At 45.2% G+C, this 26,955-nt stretch overlaps 1 protein-coding gene across 1 annotated transcript in view; it reads left to right on the top strand.

The window, feature by feature from the left end:
- The window catches only part of LOC144792285 (acyl-CoA dehydrogenase family member 11-like), a 574,298-nt gene that overhangs the window by 396,307 nt on the left and 151,036 nt on the right, over positions 1-26,955 (top strand). The window contains exon 10 of the mRNA XM_078667230.1: positions 10,122-10,262. Coding sequence (XP_078523356.1) covers positions 10,122-10,262 — 141 coding nt within the window. The remainder of the gene's footprint in view (positions 1-10,121; positions 10,263-26,955) is intronic.

Below are 26,955 nucleotides of genomic sequence, written 5' to 3'. Positions count from 1 at the left end.
CAGAAAACGATGTTGGCATAAATCTGAACTTTTTTTGCCATAACAACCAACCTTGGGCATCAAAACTGGAAATGTTAAAAGACGCATTTAGTATCAGAGACTGTAATTCACTAAGGGACCTATCGGTGTGATTGTACCATGTAGGGTATTCTCCTAAATAAGGAAGAGAAGGAGCATTTAATTTTTTAGACATAGCCAATCCAAAGCATGTGGTTTGTGAAATAGTCTAATTCAAAAACAACATATGGTTCAGGATGAGACATGCACGCTGCAAAGCCTCAGTGCCTTGTACTTGCCAGCCTTTAGAACTCCAAACAGATTTAAGATCAATAGTATCTTTCCACAGTTCATAGCCCCTATTGCTAATTGGTCTAGAAAGGACTTGGAATATAGTAATTTAGTGTGGGTGAGTCTAACTTTGGAAGAGGACTTAGCAGTCATCTTAAAATAAAATTAGTCAGGATTAGATTGATTAAAATATGTAAACTTTTTCGAAAACTATTTTAAGCTGCCTTCAACGGGAGCCAGACAATGTTCCCATTGTGTGTAATTAACCACATTTCTAAATTTGTTTTCTTTGTGCAGAAAATGATTGCCATAATGTTGGTAGCAAAATAAATCAGCATAATTGGCTGAGTCCAAATACAAATCTTCAGCATCAAAAGCAGCATAATATTTTAAATCAGAAAACAGAGCCTCTACGTCCTGGACATCCCAATCATTAGAGCGTATATTTTGTTTAACCACATCACCCATTGAAACACGTAATATATTAGGAACATATATAACCTCTGCGGGCCGTGGATCTGAAATGTAACAGCATCCCATACAATCCCATCTAAATCGGGCCAAGCTGTAAAAGTCTGGTCGCTCTTCATTTTTTTGCAAAACAATTTTTATTGAGTTGATAGCTCAGGAAGACATCACATCAGAAAATGAATAGCGGCCTTAATCATCGGCCCATTACAAGGCAGGCACTCGGAATGGAAATGGGTTTACAACTCTGGTTGTGCCTAGCAATTGGACCAATGGATACTGTGTGGTATGAATCGTCTCACTTGACTGGAAGGGGCATCAGTTTGTCAACCGGACACGGCGAGGTGTTTTGCGATCATCTTGATACACTATGGTGGGTGTGTCCCAGGGCTATTTGCTGGGGTCCCCTCATCCTCATCTGCGGGGAGTGTGAGTTCCATGACATGACTAATCCTTCCCAGGCTCTCGCCCTCTCTAATGCCTGTTCATTACTCGTTCTATGTGCCATTGTCTGGTCCCTCTCATCATGATGTGAGATGAGGAGTGGGGTGCCAAAGTTCCATCAATTAATCTAATTGAAGTTCTTTCTTTAACATAGTGTCCATTTACAAAACAGAAAAAATACACCACAAATCCAATTGACATGAATAAAAAAATAGAAAAAAGCACCAGCCAAATATAAGTCCATGGGGCTATCGAAATATGTTTTTTTACACCAAACAGCAAAAATCAAATTTTTTGATGGGGACTTTGATGTAGTAGAGTCAGTGTCAAATGAAAAGCGTGACTTGTTAACTGCAGATGTTTGCAAATCAAGCATTGACAAATCTGTGGGATAGGTATACTCAGTATCATCAAGGGGATCACCAGCCGGTGGATTCAACAAAGGATTTGTTACTGTGTGCATCTCGATGGCAACGTCAGGCCTGGTGGAACTCGCCGGAGCCAAAACAGAATTTCTCAGCATTGCTGGACAAGAGCCGCTGGAGTGATATTAAGAAGAATCGGCCACTCGCTGTAATTTGACATTGCCAATGGAGATGTACCCATTTTCCTTGCGACCAGGAGGTGGTGGTAAAATGACTGTTCTTGTACCCTGCCCGCCAAGCACAGGAACTTTTGCACGATATGAGGGGCTAAACTCCTCCTTGTTCTCCACCTTCTCACGGACCAAGTCACCGACTCGGGGTAGCCAGCCAACTACCGGAATCTGAAGAGCAGCTTCAGATGTGGAGGGCAAGTGTCCCTTTGCAAGACTGTCTCTGGTCTTCTGTAGGTTCTGTAAAACAGCAGAATGTTCATCTACGTCAAAGTGTGCGGCAGACGCCGCCATGTCTAAACCCTCAAGGTCCGGAACAAATATTTTGATGCAAAAGAGCATTTCGTATGGGGTCCGCCCACCCAGAGACCTTCTAGGGAGATTATTAAGTGCACGTTGAACGCTATAGAGATGGGCCAGCCAGTCTCTGCCTGTACCTAAAACCCTATCTGTCAAGGATTGCTTCAAGTCACGGTTAATCCTCTCCACAACACTATTGCCCTCCACATGAATCCCAATGAATCCATGGCATCCTTGTACGCCTTAGAGGCGAACGATGGGCCCTGGTCCGAATGAAAGGTGCCACATGCAAAAATTCCCACAAAGACACGCAAATCCCTGATGACAGTTCAGGCATCAGCACTCCTTTGTGGCCAGAGTCAAATAAAGCGCGTGCACAAATCCACTGCAACTAAGATGTACTTATACGCAGTATCTGAGGAGAATGGACCGCAGTGATCTCAATAAACACACCCAAGTGGTTTATTAGAGTTGTACAACTGTCTGGGGTGGGCGCGCGGCAGTTGAAGGTTTAATCTATAGGCATATATCTCAATAAAGGACATAATCACGTGTCTGTTTGTGCAATCCAGGCCACCAGTAACGCTGTTGTAAGAGAGATACAGTAGCTGACACTCCGGCGTGGGCTGAGGCCGTGCCCTCGTGAGGAGCTGTTATCAAGATCTGCCTGTGGTCCGCGTTGGGAAGCAACCTGTCACCAACGTTGTTAATTCTCACATAGGGACCTTTATCAGGACTTAAAAGATAAAAGTATTTAGAAGGGAAACCTCTAGGGTAATTACCTCCCTTCTCTGTTGCGGTAATAGCTGCCAAGATGTCATCATCAATCTTTCTTTTCGAACATGTAACTGCTGCTACTACATATGTTGCAACTGCTGTCTCGGCTGCTTCACCAGCAAGACTGTTACCAACAGCGTATACCCCCACAACTTGGTGACCAAGAGTACGAATTACAAACACGAGAGGCAGACGTTCTTTAATTTAATAGCATTTTGTGTTTAATCGTGCTACCTTTGGAATCCCCATAGTCATTCTAAGTCCAAAAAAATAAATTGTCTTTGTAAGACTGAATACAGTAGTAAGAGTCACTCACAATAAGGGTAGTCACACAAGGGTCAGCGTACTCCAGTGCAAGCACCAGAGCACGCAGCTCTGCCAGTTGGGTGGTACAGTCCCCTAATGTCTGTGTATGCACGACATCGGACTTGAACTCTCCATTCATCATAGCACCAACCACTATTGCGCAGGCCACTGAATACGCATGCTTTGACATCATTGCCGGTTGTGCCGCTCCGTCAGTGTATATGATACAATGGAAATCCTCAAGCGGGTGCATGGTCAGAGGAGCCGGATGAACAAATTCATACTGCAAGTACTCCTGAGTTTGCAAAGAGGAATCAAAAACAAACGTGACATCCGGAGACGTTAAAGATGTGGCCCATTGTATCCAACGTGGATGCAAAGCTTTTAAATTAGGTACACTGGCTTTCGCTACTGCCTCCAAGGATATGGTGTAACAACCAACATGCGTTTTCCCTGCAACAGCGCTCATTCTTTAAGAATCGCCATCTGCACTGCAGTCAACACCTTTTCCACAGAGGAAAACCGCATTTCAGCCGAAGTGTACATGTGCGACCTGTAAGCAATAGGGGCTGTGTCACCCTCATTAAAAGTCAGGTACGTGAAAACCACAGCCCTAGGCACAATTCCTATTACGAGGTTGGTGTGGTTGTCACGAGTCAGTAAGTATTTAGATTGAAGAAGATCAGCCTGCAAAGATTGCAAGACAACTGAATGTTCAGGCAGCCAGCAAGATTTGGTGGAAGGAGGTTGTACCAAGGCGTGAAGAGGCTTGATACGCTGGGCATAATCGGAAATGTATGTACACCCCAAATTCAAAAAACCCAGTAAAGATTGCAGTATTTTCAGAGTTGTCGGAGCGCGCAGCTGTGCGCATTTCTCCAGGAAGTGAGATGCCGAACCTCGACGTTCATTGTTGAGCTCATAGGCCACGAACAACACTGTGTACTCTGCAATGTGTGACTTTGCAAAGTTAAATTTGTAACCGAAGTCCGCAAACATACAAATGATGCGGTCAATGCGACACAGATGCAGCCATAATTCGTCAGTGAGGTAAAGGTCATCGACATACGAGCATGCATCAGGGTCGAGTCTCTCTAAAAGGGAGACAATACGAGTGGCAAAGACACCTGGGCTGTTCTTGTAGCCCATGGCTAATCGTTTGAACTGATACTGTTTGCCGCTAGAAGTAAAAGCTGTCCATTGACTATTAATAGAGGACAGGTTATGGCTAAAAAAGCCATTGGATATGTCAAGTGTGGTCTTAAACGGTTTACGCACGAGACTATCCACAAGGGCTGAACTGTGAGTATTCTGCACCACGTAGGTCCGACAATGAGAGTTCAAGTGCCGGTAATCCAATACCAAACGGTACAAGCCATCAGGCTTGGTCACAGTAAAAAGAGGATTATTCATCGGAGAAACACACTTTTCAATCACACCTTGATATTTCAATTGGTTAAGGATTTCCGCCACAGGTGCTTTCGCTACACGGCGCATTTGATATTGGGGTTGAGGCTGTGGCATAGACCGCAATGGTATCTCATGTCTGGGGGAAATTTGTCCCATCCACAGTGAGTACGGTACAATGCCGGTGCAAAGCACCTTAGCCCAATCTTCTGCAAAATTCAGGGCCTGCTCTATCGGCACAGTGTGTGCGAAACTAGGGAGGATTACCTCCTCCCCTCTCGGAGCGGCCAGAATGAAGGGTGGGGCCAGTCGGCCTCCGCCAACAAAATGTCATAGGTAGTAGTCAGATTTTCCCAAAATACCCCTTTTATAGTACGTTGTATATCACCTTCAATTAAAAGGACTATTTCTTAAAGTCTTTCAGGGGGGCCACTCTAGTGTCAGCTGTCTCAACAGCAACGAACTTGTCAGTTGCTGTCACGTTCAGAAATGGACGCAAAGCTTCCTGCACAACTGTCATTTCTGCTGCGTTGTCTAGCAGCGTCAGCGCCCATGTCAGGTTCCGAAGCCGTGTTCTCACTATCCGTGGCATATCTCGCTGTTAAAGCGGCAACTTTCTTCTTCTGAAACTGGGGTCTCTGACGTGGAAAGTTGTCTTGCTTGCCTTTACCGTCCGTCTTGCGGGGCTGATCTTGTCTTTGCTGGGCACCCCGACCTCTGCCGCGGTCTCTTCCACCGGTGGGTGAGACGATGTATCCTGCAAAGAGCGCGGAGAACGTTGATCAGGAACCTGAAAACGATCAGGTGACTTAATATTAGCGCGGTCGCGTAAATCATATGTGCCCTCAGTAAACTCAGGAATTGGCGAAGCAGGATGTGACCCCTGTTTCTGTTGCTTTTTTCCCTGCTTTTTATTCTTATTCCAATTCTGTTTTGGAAAATTGGGGTGTTCATCTTTATAAGAATTCACCACCTGCGTTTGCTTCTGTGCTGGTGTCGTAGCAAAAGGCTTAACACCCAGACTATTGCGGCCGATGGTCTTATAAGCCTCCGCAATGATTTTCGGTAACTGCCAGGGTTTATCGGCATCGGGGACATCCACGTAAAGCATTAGACACCTGGAAGTTCATCGCATCCCCCTTAACGTTAGCAAGGACAAGATCGGAAACCACATCAAACACTCCAACGAGTATCATTCCCAATTCAACAGACGCCTCCGCACCGTGTTCATCTTGTACACGCTTAATGATGGAGGGTAGGACATCCATGGACGGAGTGCCGAAGCACTTAGTATAGACTGTTGCAAATATCTTTCCCCAGGTTGCACAATCAGGAACCTCTGGTATTGAGTCTTTCTGCAAACTTATCGTTAGAATCCTGTGTTTCTCAACAGGAGTGGTATTAGGAAATACTCCTTCCAGCTGGTCACATTTCTCAGCAAGCCAAAAAGGCATATCATCCTTATCTTGGGGCCGCTTGCCCATAACCGAATTAACCATGACGGGATTTATTTTTAACCCGGCCTGTCCAGCTGGTTGCGCTGCAGCGCCAGGTGGCCCCACCTGGACGTTGCAGGATACGTATTGCACTAAAGCCTGATGCACTCCAACGAAGGAGGCATAGAGCACATGTAACTCATCCATAGTAACGTGCAGATAACACGGATGTGGTGTGTTACTGGCCAAAACCGGCCACGTGGCCCCGGGAATTGACAGGGCCCAACGAACTGCTGTTACCGATTGGGGAAGGGCGCCATCAAACCAAACTCGATGCTGCCAGGCAGAAATAGGAATCTCCAGTGTCCTATATGGGGCGTAGGCTAAAGGCACGGCCGTGGGAGTATAAACGGGAAACGTACCAGAACTCGCATTGATCACAGGAAAGGTAACGCATGAGTAAAAGAGCTCAAACGGGTACTCCGCATCAGCACTCGCCACAAAATGACCGCCAGGCCATCCACAGTGACGCCAAACCTCAGCAAGTGATTGCGGACGGCCACCCTACTATGCTGTGGGATCTCAACGTCAGCCATAAGGACACAGTAGAGAAAAGACAAAGCAAATATAATATAGCAAAACGGTTTGTAATTCAAAATAAGAACCTTTTAAGAACCTTTTAAAATTATCAAGCTTGAAAAAACCTATGTAAATATAGGTAGGTTAATCCGTCACCACTGTCAACTAGAACCAGCAGTGAGGGTCGACTGTTATAAGCACTACTCGAGAGTCTCAAATATAAGACCACATCGTTAGGTGCGCCATGTTGCAGGGATTCTGCTCATACACAGTACTGTGCACAGAGACCCAGGACCTCAGTGAATTGTGGTGGACCCAAAAACTCACCTCAGTACCTAAAACCCCTAACCGACTAGCATCAGTGTCTCATTAGCTCTTCGTCCTTTAGCAAAGGTACCAATGATTAGACAACCCTGAACATGCGACTTAGGATACACTCGGGAATGGTGGGTATCAAGAACACTCTTTCGTTTTATTCTCATACCAGTCCACAACATGGGTAAAAAGAGACACGATAAAGTTTAAAATGTTTATTTTAACGACGTGCTCGAAGATGCAGTATTTTTCCTAACATAAGCAGGCATATGATTAAAAATAATACTATCAGCATTGTTCCAATGCCATAAAACACAAAGGGAGAAATCATATTATAATGATAGTGGAAACAGGTCTTATAGTGCATTGTAGCCACCCTCCCTAGCTAGGAACTAGGTTTTATATAATAATAGAAGGTCTCTTAGGCTTGAATGGGGAACCCCATACCTCCAAGATCAGTAGAGATGAATCACATCAGGATCTGCAAAAAGCTCTCTCTCTCTGGAAACGGATTTTCTCCAAGTGTTCAAATCATTCATGCAGTGCAATATTAAAGGCGTCAGAATTTCAGCTAGCTGTATGTGCATGTTATGTCTAGAGCATGAGCCGATCAGTCCAAACAACACCTAACATTGTTATGATAACCTTGGAGGCTTCAGCACTTTGTGCAGACTAAGGTCGATATGTATGTCTAGGGATGATGAAAACAAGCCATTCTCATGTGAAGAATTTCACGCAGCCTAACTTACAACAACAGTTACATGTAGTGCTGTGTGCAAAAGCAGCAAAAATGTAAAATGGCGTTTAAACTTCTAATAAGCCTATGCTAGCATAGCAATGAGTGCAAACAAGGGCCCTGCCTTGCACTACAGGTGTGCTACTAAACCGGCACAGTTGTTGAGTCCTATGGTCTTTTTAACACTGTTTACTTCTATTTTAAAGTTACTGAGGATTCCCAGCCTGAAGAGGGGAGAATGATTCAAGCATGTTAATATATAAAAGATACCAAGGCTGGAGTACTGGATTTACAGGTAAATGTGCCCCTTACTGATACACTTGACCAATAAATACCTCTGCCCACAAAAATGTGTTATTTGTTCACACAAGCACATGCCTTTCTGAAGGCACAGTATATTCTTTAAACCAAATTCAAATAAATTGAGGCTTCTTACTCTAAACAGCGTCTGCTTTCATTATATCCTTTTCAATTTCAACTCACTCTTTTTTCCTCCTTCACCCTCTGAAATGACCAGGTCGCACACCCTTCAGTGTTTGAACTTTGCTCCTCAAGGACACTGCTACTCCAACTTGCATTTTACATTGAGGTGCTCAGTGGTGCATCATTCTAGCCACTCAATGTCAACAGCGTTTTAATATTGGTCCAGATTGGAGTTTCATGCTCACTGTGCCATTAAATTCAAGCTGCATCGCACTGATGAGGCCACAATAGGCCAAAACCGATATGGCATTACTTTTGTTCCCATGTAGAGGGAATTTTGTCTGGCAGATCAGACTGGACTGTACTTACTGCAGAAAAACAAGGCCCGTTTTTCATATGGTTAGTCTCTGACTGGGTTAGCATCATGGACACAAACCCAATGGACTGGAATGTGGACTGAGTAATTACCAGTGTCTGTGATTAAACAAACGATTCCTCCCTTTTTGCATCTAGATTAAGATCACTGTTGATTTATGGAAATGAAAGGGGGGGGGAACTAATTCTCCATATAGGTCTAGATTGTTGGGGTTCTGTCTCTGACCACTGACATTTCACTGGCTTGATTTGGTATCCTTGATTAATCCAGAGCAGAATGTTCCCAAGGGGCATCTGCAAATTGAAAAGAAAACTTTTTGCATTTGGTCTGTGGGAAAAGTCGTATATCTATTCCAGGCTCTTCAACATCCTGTGTTTTCTTAGCTGCTGTATTTTGTTGAAACAAGAATTTTCAAGGGATATGGATGATATGTGGATTTTGAGTGTAATTGTGATAACATCTTTAATGCTTTCATTGAATTTTAGAGATCATTTTAATGCCATGTCGGTTGCAATGCACGGATATTTGCGATTTCTATGTGAAACAAAAAAAGCACACAAAGTAATTGAAGGTTATTTTCTCAGCCCCTGAGCAGGTTCCCCACAGTTTCTGACACTATATGCTTCTATTAATGTCTTAAGTAAGTATACTTGAAAATCAAAAATAGATCATGGTTGTGTCGGAATAAAAATATCACTTTTATTTGTCTATTCTGTATTAGCTATATTTTTAAAAGAACTCCACTTTTTCGATTTTTTCAATGCAAGCAGACCGCCATTGGCACATTTTCACACAACTAGAAGTTTCCAGAGGAACTACCAATATGTGTCTCACAAACTGAGTCACATTGTCAAGGCTTACAACGTTTTCCATCATGCACAGTAGTGCAGTAAGATACTTTTTAATGAAACCAAAAAAATCAAAAGGCCCACAAAGAATGTGGGCCTAAAAATTGTAATCTTAGGCAGTCTATCTGTTACCAGGTCACAATGAAACCCTGGGGGGACTGCAAGTGACGACAGGAAACTTCTGGGACCTGGTGTTCTCCATGTGGGCAAACTAGCTTTGGTTGGATAGTCAGGAGAAGAACCAGTGGAGGATGTTTCCTGCAAATGCCATTTGAAATTTCAGTGTGTGATAGAGGGTAGGATGCTGAAGGTGTCAAAGATGGCTAAGAGGTCAAGCAATATTAGAAGGCAGAAGTCATCTTCATCTGTGATGAGAAGTGCATCATGTATGATGTGTAAGTTATGTGTCTCCATATTCAGTGTGATCTGAAACCTGATTGGTAGCCTTTCTTTTTCAATGATCTTGCTGTGAAAGGCTTGGTGGGCAGTAGACCGGTATGTGACTGTCATCAGGGAATAATGTGGGTTTCTTCAGGAGTGGAAAAATACGGCCTTTCTTAAGAGAAGAGAGTTGCCTTGGGTAGTGGAGGTGTTAACAAGGATGAAAGAGATTCTCCAGAGAGCGCGTTGACGCAGGATGTTGGTATGGCATCATCTTCTTATGAGGTAACTTTGAGGCAGTTGAGGATGAATGCAAGATCTGGTAGAGCTAGAGATTGTAGGATGCTATGCCCTGGGTTGGGTGTAAAGGGGAAAGCATTCTTGGCGTTCTAACTTTAAAGATATATTAATTATTTTTGATATGTCATTCTTAATTATCCAGGTCCAAACTCGAGGTGCATTTCTTCTACTTATGGAAGTTTCAAGGCTGCTCGGACTAGAAGAGAATAGCATGGCGACTCTACAGGATACCCACATGCTTCGTCTTTTAACTCCCCTTGCTAAACTCTACACAGGAAAACAGGTAAGGTACATCGGGCTTCAGAAGGGAGCCTACAATGTAAGGCTAAACTTTTTCTTTAGGGGTTTCTCTCTGATGCAAAAAAATCTAGATCTGCAAAATATTTGCTTTACATATTTCAAAATGTACAAATAGATTCCACATACACAGCGTATAACTCTCGCACACTTACTTGTCCTGTTCTCTGGATTTCAGAACTCTAGTCAACAGAACCCTTTTGTGTAAAAAAAAAAAAAAGTGATCACCAGAAAAGAACTTTAAGAAGCCCTACTGGGAGTTCTTTTTAGTCCACTTACAAAGGCGTTCCATTGGCTCTGGTATTCCGTCACGTGTTGTGTATCAATCCGTACTCTGGTACCAGCAGACCTGTTGCTTAGCTCTTTAGATCTCACCTACGCAGCGCGCATGCGCTGCATAGGAGAGAGACGTTTAGCCGTCGGCACAGCTTTGGGGGTAAAAATGTGCACGCATTGCATTGCTTGCAATGGCAGCGCGTGCACGTCTGGCGATTCCCTTGCGGGAGCGCGCGGTGCCATATGGTGGCGCCATATGGTCGCAATCATCGCGCCTTGCTGCACGCTCCCGCAAGGGAATCGCGCATGCCCCCTCCCCCAGCTGCTGCTTTCGCTTGTGCCGGTGTTCTTTAGGGTCTGTTCGAACAATGCTAATGCTCGTTAAAGTTTGCATTCTGCCTTATTTGCAGCCAGAAGCTGAACATTTGTCATGGCGTTTTTCGGTAGAATAAGTAGATATGAGACAAAGAAAGAGCAATACCGTCAACAACTCCTTTTCCACTGAGCAGTGGTCTGAAAATTAGGGAGGAGGCTTATGTTTGTTACTCCCTGTGGGTCCGTAGTGGGTAATTTTAGAACTTGAGTGAACACTGGCAGTGCAAAATGCTGGTATACTACTATGCAAAATCCCGCATAAAGGTTTCAAACTGTAGTTAGTTCAGATCGCTTTATAAATTACAATATATGGACATCCTGCAGGGACAGTTACGATGTACACAATACCAGTCCGCCGCACACTTGGTCTCCTCCTCCTCCTCATAAGTGGTACATATGGCATCAATCAATCAATCAATCAATCAATGACATTTATATAGCGCGCTACATACCCGTAGGGTCTCAAGGCGCTGGGGGAGGGGGGGTGCCGCTACTGCTCGAACAGCCAGGTCTTCAGCTTCTTCCTGAAGGAGAGGTGGTCTCGGGTCAGGCGCAGGTCAGTCGGGAGGGAGTTCCAGGTCTTGGCGGCCAGGTAGGAGAAGGACCTTCCTCCTGTAGTCGCTCTTCGGATGTGGGGGACGGCGGCGAGGGCGTGGTTGGCTGATCGGAGGTGGCGTTTGGGAGCGTAGAAGTTGATCCGGCTGTTGAGATAGCTCGGGCCTTGGTCGTGTAGGGCTTTGTGTGCGTGGGCGAGGAGGCGGAAGGTGATTCTTTTGTTGACGGGGAGCCAGTGAAGGTCTCTCAGATGTCTGGAGATGTGGCTGGTTCGTGGGATGTCGAGGATGAGTCTGGCTGAGGCGTTCTGGATCCGCTGGAGTCTCTTCTGGAGCTTGGCGGTGGTACCGGCGTAGAGGGCGTTGCCGTAGTCCAGTCGGCTGGTGACGAGGCCTGGGTGACGGTCTTCCTGGTCTCGGTGGGGATCCACCAGAAGATCTTCCGTAGCATGCGCAGGATGTTGAAGCATGACGAGGAGACGGCGTTGACTTGTCTGGTCATGGAGAGGGAGGAGTCCAGGATGAAGCCCAGGTTGCGTGCATGGTCTGTCGGTTTGGGTGCGGTGCCCAGGGCGGGAGGCCACCAGGAGTCGTCCCAGGCGGAGGGTGAAGAGCCCAGGATGAGGACCTCCGTCTTGTCAGAGTTCAGTTTCAGGCGGCTGGTCGTCATCCACTCGGCTACTTCTTTCATCCCTTCGTGCAGGTTGGCTCTGGCGGCGGCGGGGTCGTTGGTCAGGGAGAGGATCAGCTGGGTGTCGTCGGCGTAGGAGATTATGCTGAGGTTGTGTTGGCGTGCGATGGCCGCGAGGGGGCTCATGTAGACGTTGAAGAGGGTGGGGCTCAGCGAGGATCCTTGAGGGACGCCGCAGATGACTTCGGAGGCCTCTGACTTGTACGGTGGTAGGCGGCCTCTCTGTGTTCTGCCGTCGAGGAAGGAGATGATCCATTCCAGCGCCTTGTCCTGGATTCCGACGTTGCTGAGGCGCTGTACTAGGGTGCGGTGGCAGACAGTGTCGAATGCCGCGGAGAGGTCTAGGAGGATGAGGGCCGCTGTTTCTCCGTTGTCCATCAGGGCTCGGATGTCATCGGTGGCAGCGATGAGGGCGGTCTCGGTGCTGTGGTTGGCTCGGAAGCCGGACTGTGAGGGGTCGAGGGATCCATTCGTCTCGAGGAAGGCGGCCATCTTCTTGTTGACGGTCTTCTCGATGACTTTGGCGGGAAACGGGAGGAGCGAGATGGGGCGGTAATTCTTGAGTTCGGTGGGGTCCGCTGTGGGTTTCTTGAGTAGAGCGCTGAGTTCGGCGTGCTTCCAGCTCTCAGGGAAGGTGGCGGTGTCGAAGGATGTGTTGATGATGTCTCGCAGGTGGGGTGCGATGACGGCGTCGGCCTTGTTGAAGACGTGGTGAGGGCAGGGGTCGGTCGGTGATCCGGAGTGGATGGAGTTCATCGTGCGGATGGTGTCTTCGGTGCTGATCGGGGTCCAGGCGTGGAGGGTGGTGGTGGGGGGTGGTTGTTCGGTCTTGGTGTGCGTTGGTTGGTTGTTGAAGCTGTTGTGTATGTCCGTGATCTTGTTGTGGAAGTATGAAGCGAGGGAGTTGCAGAGGTCTTGCGATGGGGTGATGTCGTTGTTTCCTGCGCTGGGGTTGGATAGCTCTTTCACGATGTTGAAGAGTTCCTTGCAGTTGTGTGCGTTGTTGTCCAGCCGGTCCTTGAATGCAGTTTTCTTGGCGGCGCGGATCAGCTGGTGGCATCAAACAAGCCTCCCTGCTACCCTCTAAGTGCCATCTGCACAACCTATTCTCAGCATTCTGCAGGGCGCTAGGTTACCTGTAAGCGCGCTACTTGATTCAAATGTGTCAAAGAGCATGACGAGCTTACAGGCATAAAAACAAAATTTACACTGGAGGAAATAAAACTTAAGAAAGCAGAGTACGTAAATCATTGAAACCCTCAGATTCCAGTGCACCAGCTTTGATTTTCTGTTTTTTTTTAGTAAAACTACTTTCATAGAAAAATGTTTTTTTTTAAACGCGCAGTCACTCTTAACGCGAGCTCATCTCAAGTGAGGCTACTTCTCAGACTCCGGTGAAGCCTGCGCAATCATAGACGGTGCTGTCACGACCGGTTCCGTCCGATGCATGATCTAAGCGGCCTAAGGTAAGCGGTTGCGAAACCCGCCACCCTGCCAATTTTAAAGAGCTCAATTGCAAGCTCAATAGTCAGTCGCTTTGACTAATGCCGTAGTATAAACACTGCCCCTTCACCCACAGGTATTAATTGATGCACCAGCGGCCACACTGAATGAAGCGGCAGGAAAACCTGAATGAAAAACAGATTTTGAAACTGAATTGGAAACTCTCACAATGTGGTAAGCGCATTTAATGTGGGCGCTTCTCGACGCTGATAATATTTGATTCATTCAGGCATATCTAATTAGGCGGCCCTTTCCCCACAGAGTCTGACAGGAAAAGAACATGCTTTCAGCAAACTCCAAAGGATAGCCCGGCCGGGTCTACTTGGAGGTGAGTTTAATGGATGATTTACCAACCATAATTGGTTACAGTAAATAATACCACAAATCCCAACCTGACCAATACCTTTTAATCACTAGGCTGCCACGCTCCCCCCTTACCCCATCGCCCAGTCCTGATGAAGACCCGCGCAGACGCTTCAAGAGCGCGACAATAGGGTTGAAACATCGACATTACATATCAGTGGACCATACTTACCAAAGACTCTGTATTTAAAACTGACTAATATGGTGTACAGAATGTTCTGAAAAATTGTATAATATTGGTCATGCTTCCCCTCTTCCCCAATCCCCTCCTGCCACATGACTTTGACACTGTATATATTGCATGGCACAAAATCACACTGAGCACCAATTGTCACAAATTATCACCCCATGCACCACTATGAAACTGACAGCCTTTTATCGTTATCTTTAAATGATAGTACCTATAAATGAATACTATTTATAAAGTACCTTGCAAACTCTTCAGAAGTTTGGATTCCTCTTTCTACCACATAACTTGTAATTTTGTTTTGATTAACTCGTTTTTACAAATAATCAATATGTTGTGGATAATGAGATATAAGTGAAGAAATTCATTGCACCCGAAAGAACCGATTGTTTATCATTATTATTACTGCCCAGGTTCTTAGGGATACTGGGTCACCCCATTGTTACTTAACTTGATTGAGTGCAGGTGCATGCCTGCGAGGGTTTTTTACTCTCATTCACTGTTGTTTTAATTTAAACTAATTGGACTGTAATTCTGATTATGTCTGAAAAAGAAACCTTAGCCTATAGTGAAGAATACATAGCCAAACTAATTCAAGAGCAGGGTGCCTCTAACGTTCTTCTGGGACCCGATAGAACACCAGCTGATGCTGGGCTAAGTGAGAAATTGGCCAAAATCGAGACTAGAGAAGTACTTGATAAGATCACGTTTACATGGACATGTTTTAACGAAATATCTAGAATCTAACATCATCCCAAAGGGATTGCAGGTGCGCAATGAACCAGCGATCTTTATAGATGTCCCCAAATTTAGAGAGGGGTTTAGCTACGTAGCCAACAACTGCTCCAGGCACTGGATGGTGCTTGGAGTAGAAACTGCTATTGAATATGTTAGAAAGCTCACACAAGAAATTGCTGATTTGAAAAGGGAGATATTAGGTGACACTGCTCTCACCAACGCGAAAGAAGCCCTAGAACGCGCAGAAAAGGCACTCGCAGAGTTTAACACTATCACGCTTAATAGGAAACTTGATAAATGAAGCAAAGACAAGTGCAATTACGACAAAAAGATAACCTACTGTCATATAGTTACTGCTTATCTATATACTGTGTTAAGTTAGCATAAGCTTATTAAATGTTTAAACGCCATTTTTCCTTTTGCTGCTTCTGCACCCGACACATAATTGTTGATTTAGCTTTCAGCCTAGAAGAGCGTTGTGATTTACATGAGAATAATATGTTATTGCTCTGATATCAGCTTTGCTTGGTAAACTATGTCTGTAGAGTGAGTGCTGAAGCTTCAAGGATAACTCGACAGAATTGTTGTGAGGTCTGATCTCCGCACCTTCATAGGCATAACATAAGTGCAGCTCCTGCCAAATTCTGGCTTTAGGCGCGTTTTATATTGCTTTGCTTAGAGCACACATACACACTTGATGCGGTTCGCATGCAGAGAGCTGGTTGAAGCTGATGTGATCTCTTCACACTAGGATCTTGAGGTATGGGGCCGCCCTGCTAAAACCCAAAGAGACCTTCTTAGATATTAATATAATATACTAGTTAGGGAGGGTGAGAATTAGGTGTTGTTAACCCTTATTCATTACAGTATTTTAGCATGCTGTCACCTTTTGCTTTCTATGGACTAGTAACTATGCTGATAACTTTGCTTCTGATAATATGTTTCCTTGTATTATCTAAGATACTGCGTTTGAGAAGACTGCATTAGTAAATAAATATTTCAAATGTGCACGTGTCCTCATTTACTCCACGTTCTGGTTTGAAATGATTGTATAACAAAAGAGTGCTCATGTGTTCCACGTGACCTGAGGTATTGTAAGTTCATGTTCTGGTTTGTCTAAACATTGGGAGTTGGTTATGACCAATGAGACACTGTAGCTAGCTCTGTAAGGAGGTTTTGGGTACTGAGGTGAGTTTTGGGGCACCCTATTTCACTGAGGTTCCAAATCTTTATGCACAGTTCTGTAGGAGAACGGAATCCCTGCTACATGGCACCCGATCGTTGGTGGTCTTATATCATGACACTCGAGTAGTATATCATTCAAACCTTAACCCCTTCACTGTCGTTTCCGGAAAACGGTGGTGTCGGACAAAACCTACCTATTTTTGAAATAGGTCTTTTCAAGCTTGAATCTTTCTAAAACGGTTTCCTTGAATTACCACCCAGTTGTGCTACAAAGTTTACTTTGTTTTTCTAGCTTCCTGTGCGGTCATGGCCCAGCCAGTGGACATTCCGCAGCATAGTCGCATCGCGGTCTGCAATCATTTGCAGACTTATAATGTACCCGTAGAAGGCTTGGCTGTGATAATGGTGGTGAGTGCGGAAGCCGCTTACCCATACAAACTCTTTTATTCGTGGGTGACGTTTCCGGCTGTGGACGCTAATTCTGGTGTGATCCACACTTACACTCCCTCTCCTGTACTGAATGAATATACTCCTTACAGGGCACAGGAAGTACCTATTGATACTTGGCAGCATCGCGTTTGGTGGCGCCCTACCCCATTCTTTAACTGCTCCGAGGTTAGGTCCTTTGTCCATTCCAGGCGCAAATTGGCCGGTTTTGGCTGGATTTACTCCTCACCCTCAGCACGGCAATTGTGCCCTTGCAGAAATTCGTAGACTACATGTAGTCTCTATTGCCGTGATTCGAGCTTTGGTGCAATACATAGCCCGCAATCTTCCGGGTGGGCCCCCGGGAGGTGCGGCGCTTCCGGCCGGACAGGGCGGTTTAAAGCTCAGTCCCGTAATGGTCAATGCTGTGATGGGCAAGCGTCCCCAGGAAAAGGATGATTTTCCTTTCTGGCTTGCCGAGAAATTTGACCAGCTGGAAGCGGTATTTCCTAATACAACTCCTGGTGACAAACACAGGATTTTAACGATTAGTTTACCAAAGGATTTGGCTCCTGAAATCGGTGACTGTGAAACCTGGGGAAAAACATTTGCGGCGGTCAATGCCAGGTGTTATGGCACTCCGTCTATGGCTGTCCTGCCTACGATCATTAAACGTGTTCAGGATGATCACGGACCGGAGGCAGCGGTTGAGTTGGGTATGCGCCTGTGTGGCTCCTTTGATATAGTTTGCGATCTCATTCTTGCTAATGTCAAGGGGGATGCAGTGAACTTTCAGGTAGATAATGCTTTGGAGGTGATTCCCGATGCCGATAAACCCAGGCAGTTAGCGAGGATTATTGTGGCGGCTTATAAAACAGTGGGTCACAATAGCAAGGGTCTAAAGCCTTTTTCTGTCAAAGAAAAAAAGCAACCCCAAGGGCAGACTTCAGAAACGGAAGTTCAGCCCAAGTCCAAAAAACAAAATTGGCCCAAAAAGCAGAAACAGGGGAGGCAACAGCAACAACAGCAGACTCAAGAATCTCGTCCTGCGTCTCCGATGCCTGCGCAAACAGAACGTGTTTATGACTTGCTCGATCGCGCGATGATTAAATCACCTGATCGATTTCAGTTTTCTGATCAAAGCTCTCCTCGTTCCTTTCAGGACTCATCGGCCCCGAAGACCGGTGGTGGAGGAGGCGGAAGGGGTCGGGGTGGTCAGCAAGGACGTGACCAGCCCCGCCAGACAGACGGTACAGGAAAGCAGGACGGCTCAACGCCGAAGCGACCGCAGTTTTCCAAAAAGAAAGTCGCGTCTTTAACAGCGCATCGATATGCCACAGATAGTGAGAACGCGGCTTCGGAATCTGACATGGGCTCTGACTTTGCTGGACAGCGTGGCGGAGATTACCATAGTGAGAGAGGCCCTGCGTCCGCTACTGAAGGTGGTAGTGACTGATATTTATGTTGTGATAGAAACAGCCGATACAAGAGTTGCTCCCCCTGATAGACTTTATGAAATTGTCCTGTTAATCGAAGGTGACATACAACGTACCATCAAAGGGGTATTTTGGGAAAATCTTTCGTCTACGTATGACATTTTGCTTTCGGAGGCTGACTGGCCCCCACAAGCACCGCGAGGGGAGGAGGTAATCCTCCCGAGTTTCGCGAACACAGTCTCGAAAGAGGATGCGCTGCACTTTGCAGAAGAGTGGGCTAAGGCTCTAGCACCGGCTTTGTACCGCAACCAATGTGGTTGGGATAAATTGTCCCCATGCCACGAGATTCCTTTACGGTCTCAGCCGCAGCCTCAACCTCAATATCCCGTACGGCGTTGAAGTCAAGGCTTCCGTCGCGGCAATCCTTGAACAATTGGAATATCAGGGAGTAATTGAAACATGTGTGTCACCGTTGAATAACCCTCTTTTTACTGTGACCAAACCTGACGGTTCATATCGTTTGGTATTGGATTACCGGCATTTAAACTCGCATTGTCGTAACTGTGCAGTACAGAATACTCACGGCTCTGCCCTAGTGGATAGTCTTGTGCGTAAGCGTTTTAAGACCACGCTTGACATTTCCAACGGTTTTTATGCCCATCGATTGGATGGTCTTAGTTCCCAATGGACCAGCTTCACTTGCGGCGGTGTCCAAACACAATTTCGGCGTCTCCCAATGGGCTATGAAAATAGCCCTGGGATTTTCACCGCCCGCATAGTCTCTCTCTTAGAGAGGATCGACCCAGATGCATGCTCGTATGTGGATGACATATATATCTCACAGACGACGAAATTTGGGAGCATCTGTGTCGAGACAACAGCATAATTTGTAACTTTGCTGACATGGGTTACAAATTTAACTTTGCGAAATTGCACATTGCAGAGTACACAGTGTTGTTCCTGGGCTATGAGCTCAACAATGAAGGTAGAGGTTTGGCTCCTCACTTCTTGGAGAAATGCGCACAGTTGCGCGCTCCTACAACACTTAAAAAATTACAGTCTTTGCTGTTTTTTTTAAATTTCGGGAGAACTTACATTCCGGAATATGCCCAGCATATCAAGCCTTTGTATGCTTTGATACAACCAACTTTTTCCAAATCATGCTGGCTGCCTGAGCACTCAGCCATCTTGCAATCCTTGCAGGCTGATCTGCTCGCTTCTAAATTCTTACTGACTCGTGATAACCACACTAACCTGGTGATAAGAATTATTCCTGGGACGGTGGGTTTCACGTACCTAACTTTTAATGAAGGGGACACAGTACCAATTGCTTACAAGTCACACTTGTACACTTTGGCTGAGATGTGGTTTTCCACTGTGGAGAAAGTTTTAACGGCTGTGCAGATGGCGATTCTTAAGGAACGTGCTCTGTCACAGGGGAAACGGATGTTGGTTGTTACACCCTGTCCTCATTTGGAGGCAGTTACGAAAGCCAGTGTACCAAATTCTAAAGCTTTGCACCCTCGGTGGATTCAATGGGCTGCTTCCTTGACATCCACGGATGTCACATTTATTTTTGACGCCTCGTTACGGTCGCAGGAGTACTTGCAGTATGAATTCGTTCATCCTGTTCCTCTGGCTATGCAACCTTTGGAGGACTTCCATTGCATCATGTACACTGATGGTTCGGCGCAGGTTGCGCATGGCTCTAAACACGCCTACGTTTCCGCATGCGCCATTGTGGTCGGTGCCATGGTGAACGATGTGTTCAAGTCCAGAGTAGTGCACACGCAGACTCTAGGGGACTGCACCGCACAATTGGCAGAGCTTCGTGCTCTCTTACTAGCGTTGGAGTACGCTGATCCTTGTGTGACCACTCTTATTGTGAGTAATTCGTATTACTGTGTCCAGTCTTACAATGAAAACTTGTTCTTTTGGATTCAGAATGATTTTCGTGATTCCAGGGGTAGCACAATAAAACACAAGATGATCTGGGTTCGAGTGGCTGAGCTTAAGGCTACCTTGCCACTCGTGTTTGTGATTCATACTCTCGGCCATCAGCGTGTGGGAGTTCACGCTGTCGGTAACTCGCTTGCTGATGAAGCGGCGAAATCAGCGGTATCCACATATTTAGTTGCAGCAGTTACACGGTCCAAAAGTAAGATTGATGATGACATCTTGGCGGCTGTTGCTGCCACTGAGAAGGGAGGTAAACATCCTACGGGGTTCCCTTCCAAGTACACATACCACTTAAGTCCCGAAAAGGTTCCTTTTGTGACTATTCCTGAAGTTGGGGAACGTTTGATTCCCAACTCGGATCGCAGGGCTCCGTTGATTACAGCGGCGCATGAAGGTGTGGCGTCTGCGCATGCGGGCGTCGCGGCCACTGTATCTCAATTACAACAACGTTTCTGGTGGCGGGGACTGTACAAACAGACGCGAGACTATGTCCTTCAATGTGATATTTGCCAGAAGATTAAACCTTCGACTGCTGCGCGTCCGCCACAGACACAGTTGTACATATCTAATAAACCGCTAGGTTGTGCTTATTTAGATCACCGCGGTCCTTTTTCCTCTAATACTGCGTATAAGTACATCTTAGTAGCAGTTGATTCATGCACACGCTTTGTGTGGGTATGGCCTCATCGCAGCGCTGATTCACGGACTGTCATAAGAGATTTGCGTGTCTTTGTAGGGAGTTTTTGCCTGTGGTACCTTCCATTCGGATCAGGGTCCGGCTTTCGCCTCTAAGGCGTATAAGGATGCCATGACTTTGATGGGGGTCCAAGTCAAGTTTTCGTCTCCCTACAGACCTGAGGGTAATAGTGTAGTGGAGCGGATGAACCGTGACTTAAAGCAATCATTGACAGCTCGAGTTATAGGCACTGGCAGAAACTGGCTGGCCCACCTCAATGGCGTGCAGCGTGCACTTAATAATCTCCCTAGAAGGTCTCTGGGTGGGCGCACCCCATACGAAATGCTCTTTGGCATCAAGATGTACGTCCCTGACCTTGATGGTCTAGACTGCGTGGCTCGCGCCTCAACCTTTGACGTAGATGAACATTGCAATGTTTTACAGGATCTACAAAAGACCAGAGACAGTCTTACAAAGGAACATTTGCCCTCCACATCGGATGATGCGTTGCAGATCCCGGTAGTTGGCTGGCTACCCCAAGTTGGAGAACTGGTTCGAGAGAAGATCGATAACAAGAAAGAATTTGGACCTTCCTATCGAGCTCCGGTTCCGGTCCTTGGAGTGAAGGGCACAAGAACAGTCATTTTACCACCTCTTCCAGGTCGTAAGGAAAACAGGTTTATCTCAATTGACAATGTCAAGATAAACAGAGTGGCCGATTCTTCTTAGTATGACTCCGGCCGTTTCCTGTCCTTCCATTGTGAGAAATTCTATTTTGGCCACTGCTTCTAATCCTGAACCAGAAGTGGCCATCGAGTTACCTGCAATTTCCAGTCCTTTATTAAGTACTTTGCCTGGTACAGACCAGGATGACATTGATTACACTTACCCCACTGACTTATCTATGCCTGATCTGCAAACACGTTTAGCCACAGAATCCAGATTTTCATTTGACACTGTTTCCAATGCCTCGAAGAAGCCCTCACGGTTTGCAGTTCATGCCAGCTTATTTAAAAAACATTTTTTGATTCCCCCTTGGACATATATTTGGCTGGTACTTTTTTCAATTTACCTTTTTATGTCAATTGGTTTTGTGTTTTATTTTTTTCGTATTGTCAATGGACACTATGTCAAGGAAAGAACATGCATTCGTCATCTCAATGGAACTTTGGCCCCCCTTTCCTCGTCGCATTCTGCACACAGACTGGAAAGAGACTTGACATTTGTTAATATCACTGCTTGGCCTGTCCTTGATGGGATTGTGTGGGATGCGGTTAGATTTCAAATTCATGGCCCTACTGAGGTTGTTAATGTCCCTAATGTGCTTAGAGTTAACATGGGGGATGTAGTGAAACAAAACATACGTTCTGATGATTGGGATGTTCAGGCCGTAGAGACTTTGTTTTCTGATTTGAAATACTATGCTGCCTTTGATGCTGAAGATTTGTACTTAGAATCTGCTAATTATGGTGATTTGTTTTGCTTTCAACATTTTGACAATCACTTCTTACATAAAACTGCTTCCAGAAGGAATACTGTAAATTATACGCAATGGGAGCATTGCCCAGCTCCTATACAAGGCAGTTCAAGTACTTTTTTGAAAAAGTACACTTATTTTACCGACTTCAATCAGTCTAATCCCGAGTCCTTTTATTTTAAAATGACACAGAAGCCAATGTCCAAGGTTAGACTTACCGATACCAAATGATTGTACTCGAAGTCCTTTCTTGATCAGCTGACTGTTGGCAGCTACGAATTGTGGAGGGAAACTATTGACCTTAAATCTGTTTGGGGATCCAAATACTGGCAGGTACAAGGCACTGAGGCTTTGCACCGAGCTTGTCTCATCCCGAATCATATGTTGTTTTTGAATTCTACTATTTCACAAACAACATGCTTTGGATTGGCTACTTCTAAAAAATTAAATACACCTACCATCCCTGAGTTAGAAGAATATTCTGTCTGGAATAATTTTACTAGGTTTTCCATTAGGGACTTGCAGACCCTTTTGCTAAATGCATCCTTTAACATATCCAGTATGGATCCAAAAGGTTGGCTGATGTGGCACAGAAGTGCTGATTCATGCCAGCACCATTTTCTGGGTTTATCTGATGGCTTTACACAGGTCAGACCTGATCCACGTTTTGAAACTGACCATTCTGTCACGACTTATTAATCGGGCAAATTGTGTCAAAATTGGCTAAAACATTCTACATTGGCTGCATCTATCCAAGCTAAATGAAGATGTAGATTTAAATGATTTCATAAAAGGTACGGCTAGTGGTAGATCAAAAAGATGGATACATGCTATTTACAATAAAATCGGGAAAACATCACAGATTGAGGCGGCGACTCGCCTTAGAGCTATTGATCAAGCTAATCTAGAAAAAGTGCTTGCAGTGGTAGATAATAGTATTAACATGCTTTCTTCCCGCATTTACACGTTAGATAATATTGTTTCCTCTGTGGTGGATATTGTGCAGGATGAAGTGTCTGTATTGTACCATGGTCAAAATCAATTGCGTTCTATCATGCAATTTGCGTGGACCCTGCAGACGCTGAAAGCTGGCAAGGTGCCATGGACCTACATGAACGTGTCCTCCCTCTTTGTCCCTTTTAATTTAACTGACAAGCAGCGCTTGCTTTCCATGCGAGATGCGTCTTTTTCAATGTTACATATTGAAAGGTTGAAATCCTTGCCTTTCTCTGTGGCAGAGGCCACTGCTGCAATGTGGCTTATCCACGGTTTGATAACATTACCATTTGCTTTATATAAATTTACAAATTGTATGCGATATGTTGCTATAGGTTGATATGAACCATTAGGTAATGCATTTCTTCATGAAGTCTGGTCCCTCCCATTTACTTATAGATGTTTAAAAGACGGACAAGAGGTTTATCTGAATGGGGAGGAGTGTACAAAGACACCAGATCACTCCTTAATGTGTAGACACATTCAATTGCACGGTTCTTGTAACCAGGACCGGCCAAATTTAGCCTGTGTTTTGAAAGGAACACCAGTTCCCGCAATCATCTCCACTTTTACTTTACTGGCAAACGGCAGTTATTTACTTTTAAATAATGAAGATTGTTGTGGGTTAATTAAAGGTGTTGCTTATGTGGTGACCGTATCTGAACGTGTGGTTTGCTGCAAAAATTTACTTTACCCACCCCGGCATGGGAACGGGGATGTTTCCATCTGGCCGCGCACCCCAACCTTGACAGCGGAGTTCAATGGCATGAGTAGAATAGGAGCTCTTTTGTCCCAAAAATAAGTGGCCTTGAGTTCGGCTCGAGAAACATTTGTGCTTCACATAGCTAACACCCGCACAGAGGTTCAGGCCCTTTTAAATACTGATTTGCCATTGCATTTCAGCGAACTGGTTCATTCAATCTTTAACGCGTCCTCCACGACTGGGCTCGCGCACTTTTTTAAGATAGTTAGCAGCGGTCTCGTGACTTCATTTGAGAAACTATTTGGGGTCACTCCTGCTTTCTTCTATTCTATTTTTTGAAATCTGTTTGGTGGATTCCCGGTTTTGCTGGCACTGGCGGCAGGCGTTCTGATGATATTTTGCTTTATTAAAAATGGATGCCCTTCCTGTGCAAGAAGCCGCGCAGCCCCTACTGGCACTGTTTCGCAAACCGGATGCTTGAATACTATGGCACTCTGCCGCTTGCGACTTTAAGCACGGCATATGGATTATCGTTTCGATTTTCCTATTTTACATGTGTCCAGCCTGTGTTTCATTGCCTGAGCTGTGATTTTGACTGGGCCCTTGATTTGTGTCTCTGCAAGACGGTGTCTCCTGACGTCGATTTTAATCAGCTGATGAGTCCCGTCGTTACTCACGAGCTGGTTTGTTCTGGCAAAAGGATTATGGCCTTGGCAGCGATGCATGGACTAATGGGTCATTGGAACATACTCGCAGTAGCGCAAGATTTCTTGGCACATAGCTTTCTTGAGAACCCACCGAGTTGTCCTCTGATGGTGATAGAGGCTCCGGTACTAGAAGAGCACATATGTTCTTTCCCACTATTAAATTGGATGGCTGAACTGTTTTCGGATGAAGACGGTGACTTCATGTTGGAGGCTGTTGCTGCATATTTTGCATATTCGGATTTGCCATAAAAACTTTCTAGGTTTCTGACCATGACACCTTTTTCTTTGAATTTTTCACCTCCCAGACCTATTGGCTTGAGTAAAAGTGAACACTTTGACATTTTGGATATTTTGTTGAATTTTTTCATGAAAATTTTTTCATGAAAATTTTCCGATTATAATATTGCTAATCGTTCTTGAACTCTGCTTTCATGAGGAGGCCCTTATCTTATCTTGTCTTATCCGTGCTCGGATCATGGGGGGGTGTCATATAGTTACTGCTTATCTATATACCGTGTTAAGTTAGCATGAGCTTATTAAATGTTTAAACGGCATTTTTCCTTTTGCTGCACCCGACACATAATTGTTGATTTAGCTTTCAGCCTAGAAGAGCGTTGTGATTTACATGAGAATAATATGTTATTGCTCTGATATCAGCTTTGCTTGGTAAACTATGTCTGTACAGTGAGTGCTGAAGCTTCAAGGATAACTCGACACAGAATTGATGTGAGGTCTGATCTCCGCACCTTCATAGACATAACATAAGTGCAGCTCCTGCCAAATTCTGGCTTTAGGCGCGTTTTATATTGCTTTGCTTAGAGCACACATGCACACTTGATGCGGTTCGCATGCAGAGAGCTGGTTGAAGCTGATGTGATCTCTTCACTCTAGGATCTTGAGGTATGGGACCGCCCTGCTAAAACCCAAAGAGACCTTCTTAGATATTAATATAATATGCTAGTTAGGGAGGGTGAGAATTAGGTGTTGTTAACCCTTATTCATTACAGTATTTTAGCATGCTGTCACCTTTTGCTTTCTATGGACTAGTAACTATGCTGATAACTTTGCTTCTGATAATATGTTTCCTTGTATTATCTAAGATACTGCGTTTGAGAAGACAGCATTAGTAAATAAATATTTCAAATGTGCACGTGTCCTCATTTACTCCACGTTCTGGTTTGAAATGATTGTATAACGAAAGAGTGCTCATGTGTTCCACGTGACCTGAGGTATTGTAAGTTCATGTTCTGGTTTGTCTAAACATTGGGAGTTGGTTATGACCAATGAGACACTCTAGCTAGCTCGGTAAGGGGGTTTCGGGTACTGAGGTGAGTTTTGGGGCACCCTAATTCACTGAGGTTCCAAATCTCTATGCACAGTTCTGTAGGAGAACGGAATCCCTGCTACACTACCCTTACCTCTCTGACGACTACTATCAACAGGATAGCCAAGGATTATTCACTAATAGAGGCAGACAGAGACCACGTAGGATCTACACATTTTCAGATTCCTCAGTAGGTAGTGGATCAGACTCCGAAACCGACAGACCCTCAACTAGTAACCAAGGATCCCATTATTTAGGGGACAGGTACCACCGAGGGAACAGAAGGGGAGGGCAACAACAGAATTGGGAAAAACCCAGGAGATGGGGCAGGGGGCGGAACACACATCAGGGCACCTCCAGAGTCAGATTTTACCAACCAGAAACACATGGCGAAATCTCCACAAGGAGACCAACATATAGATGGTAGATATAAGCCGGGATCAAACACGCCTATTGCAACCAGTGAACTTTGTTATAAATAGGCGAGTGACATTATGGATAACCAGGGGCCTGAGCGCATCACACAATCATTGCCAGAGAAACTGCACACTCCATCGCATCTTAACACACGAGAGGAAGGCATGACAATAGACACATTATCACAGGGTGGTGAATCAGGTCTTCCAGCACAGACGCAGATGAGAGAAGCTACCACTGTTGTACAACATGTTAGGCCAATGCTAGCAAATAACATGAATATGGATGACAACACCGTGGTCTTGGAAGCCAGAATCCCTACAGTGATAGATCCTATAATCAATCTATCTAATCATGTCATCAGGCAGGCTGAGCACGATCTGTTGGTAAAGGCTCTGTCCTTTGTACCAACGGTAGTACCAGACTCCTTCAAGATGAAAGTAGAATTTCAGCACTTTTTCCGAAAGATCAGACTCAAATACTATTTATCCAAAAAAAACTATACCCCCACCAATGCAGCAACGACATTCAGACTGGCCTCAACTTTCACACCGGCTGCGTTTAAGATGAGCTAGAGGATTCTTGCCTTTGAAAAAATCGTGATGGAAGACACAATGCGCCTGTTAGACACTAAGAAATTCATCCCATACAATATCCGCAAGGAAGAACGATTAACCCGTACCTCG

The sequence above is a fragment of the Lissotriton helveticus genome, chromosome 11, assembly GCF_964261635.1.
Source record: "Lissotriton helveticus chromosome 11, aLisHel1.1, whole genome shotgun sequence".
In the NCBI taxonomy this organism is placed as follows: Eukaryota; Metazoa; Chordata; class Amphibia; order Caudata; family Salamandridae; genus Lissotriton; species Lissotriton helveticus.
Note: the sequence above shows the minus strand (reverse complement) of the source record. Positions and strands in the feature narration are given on the sequence as shown.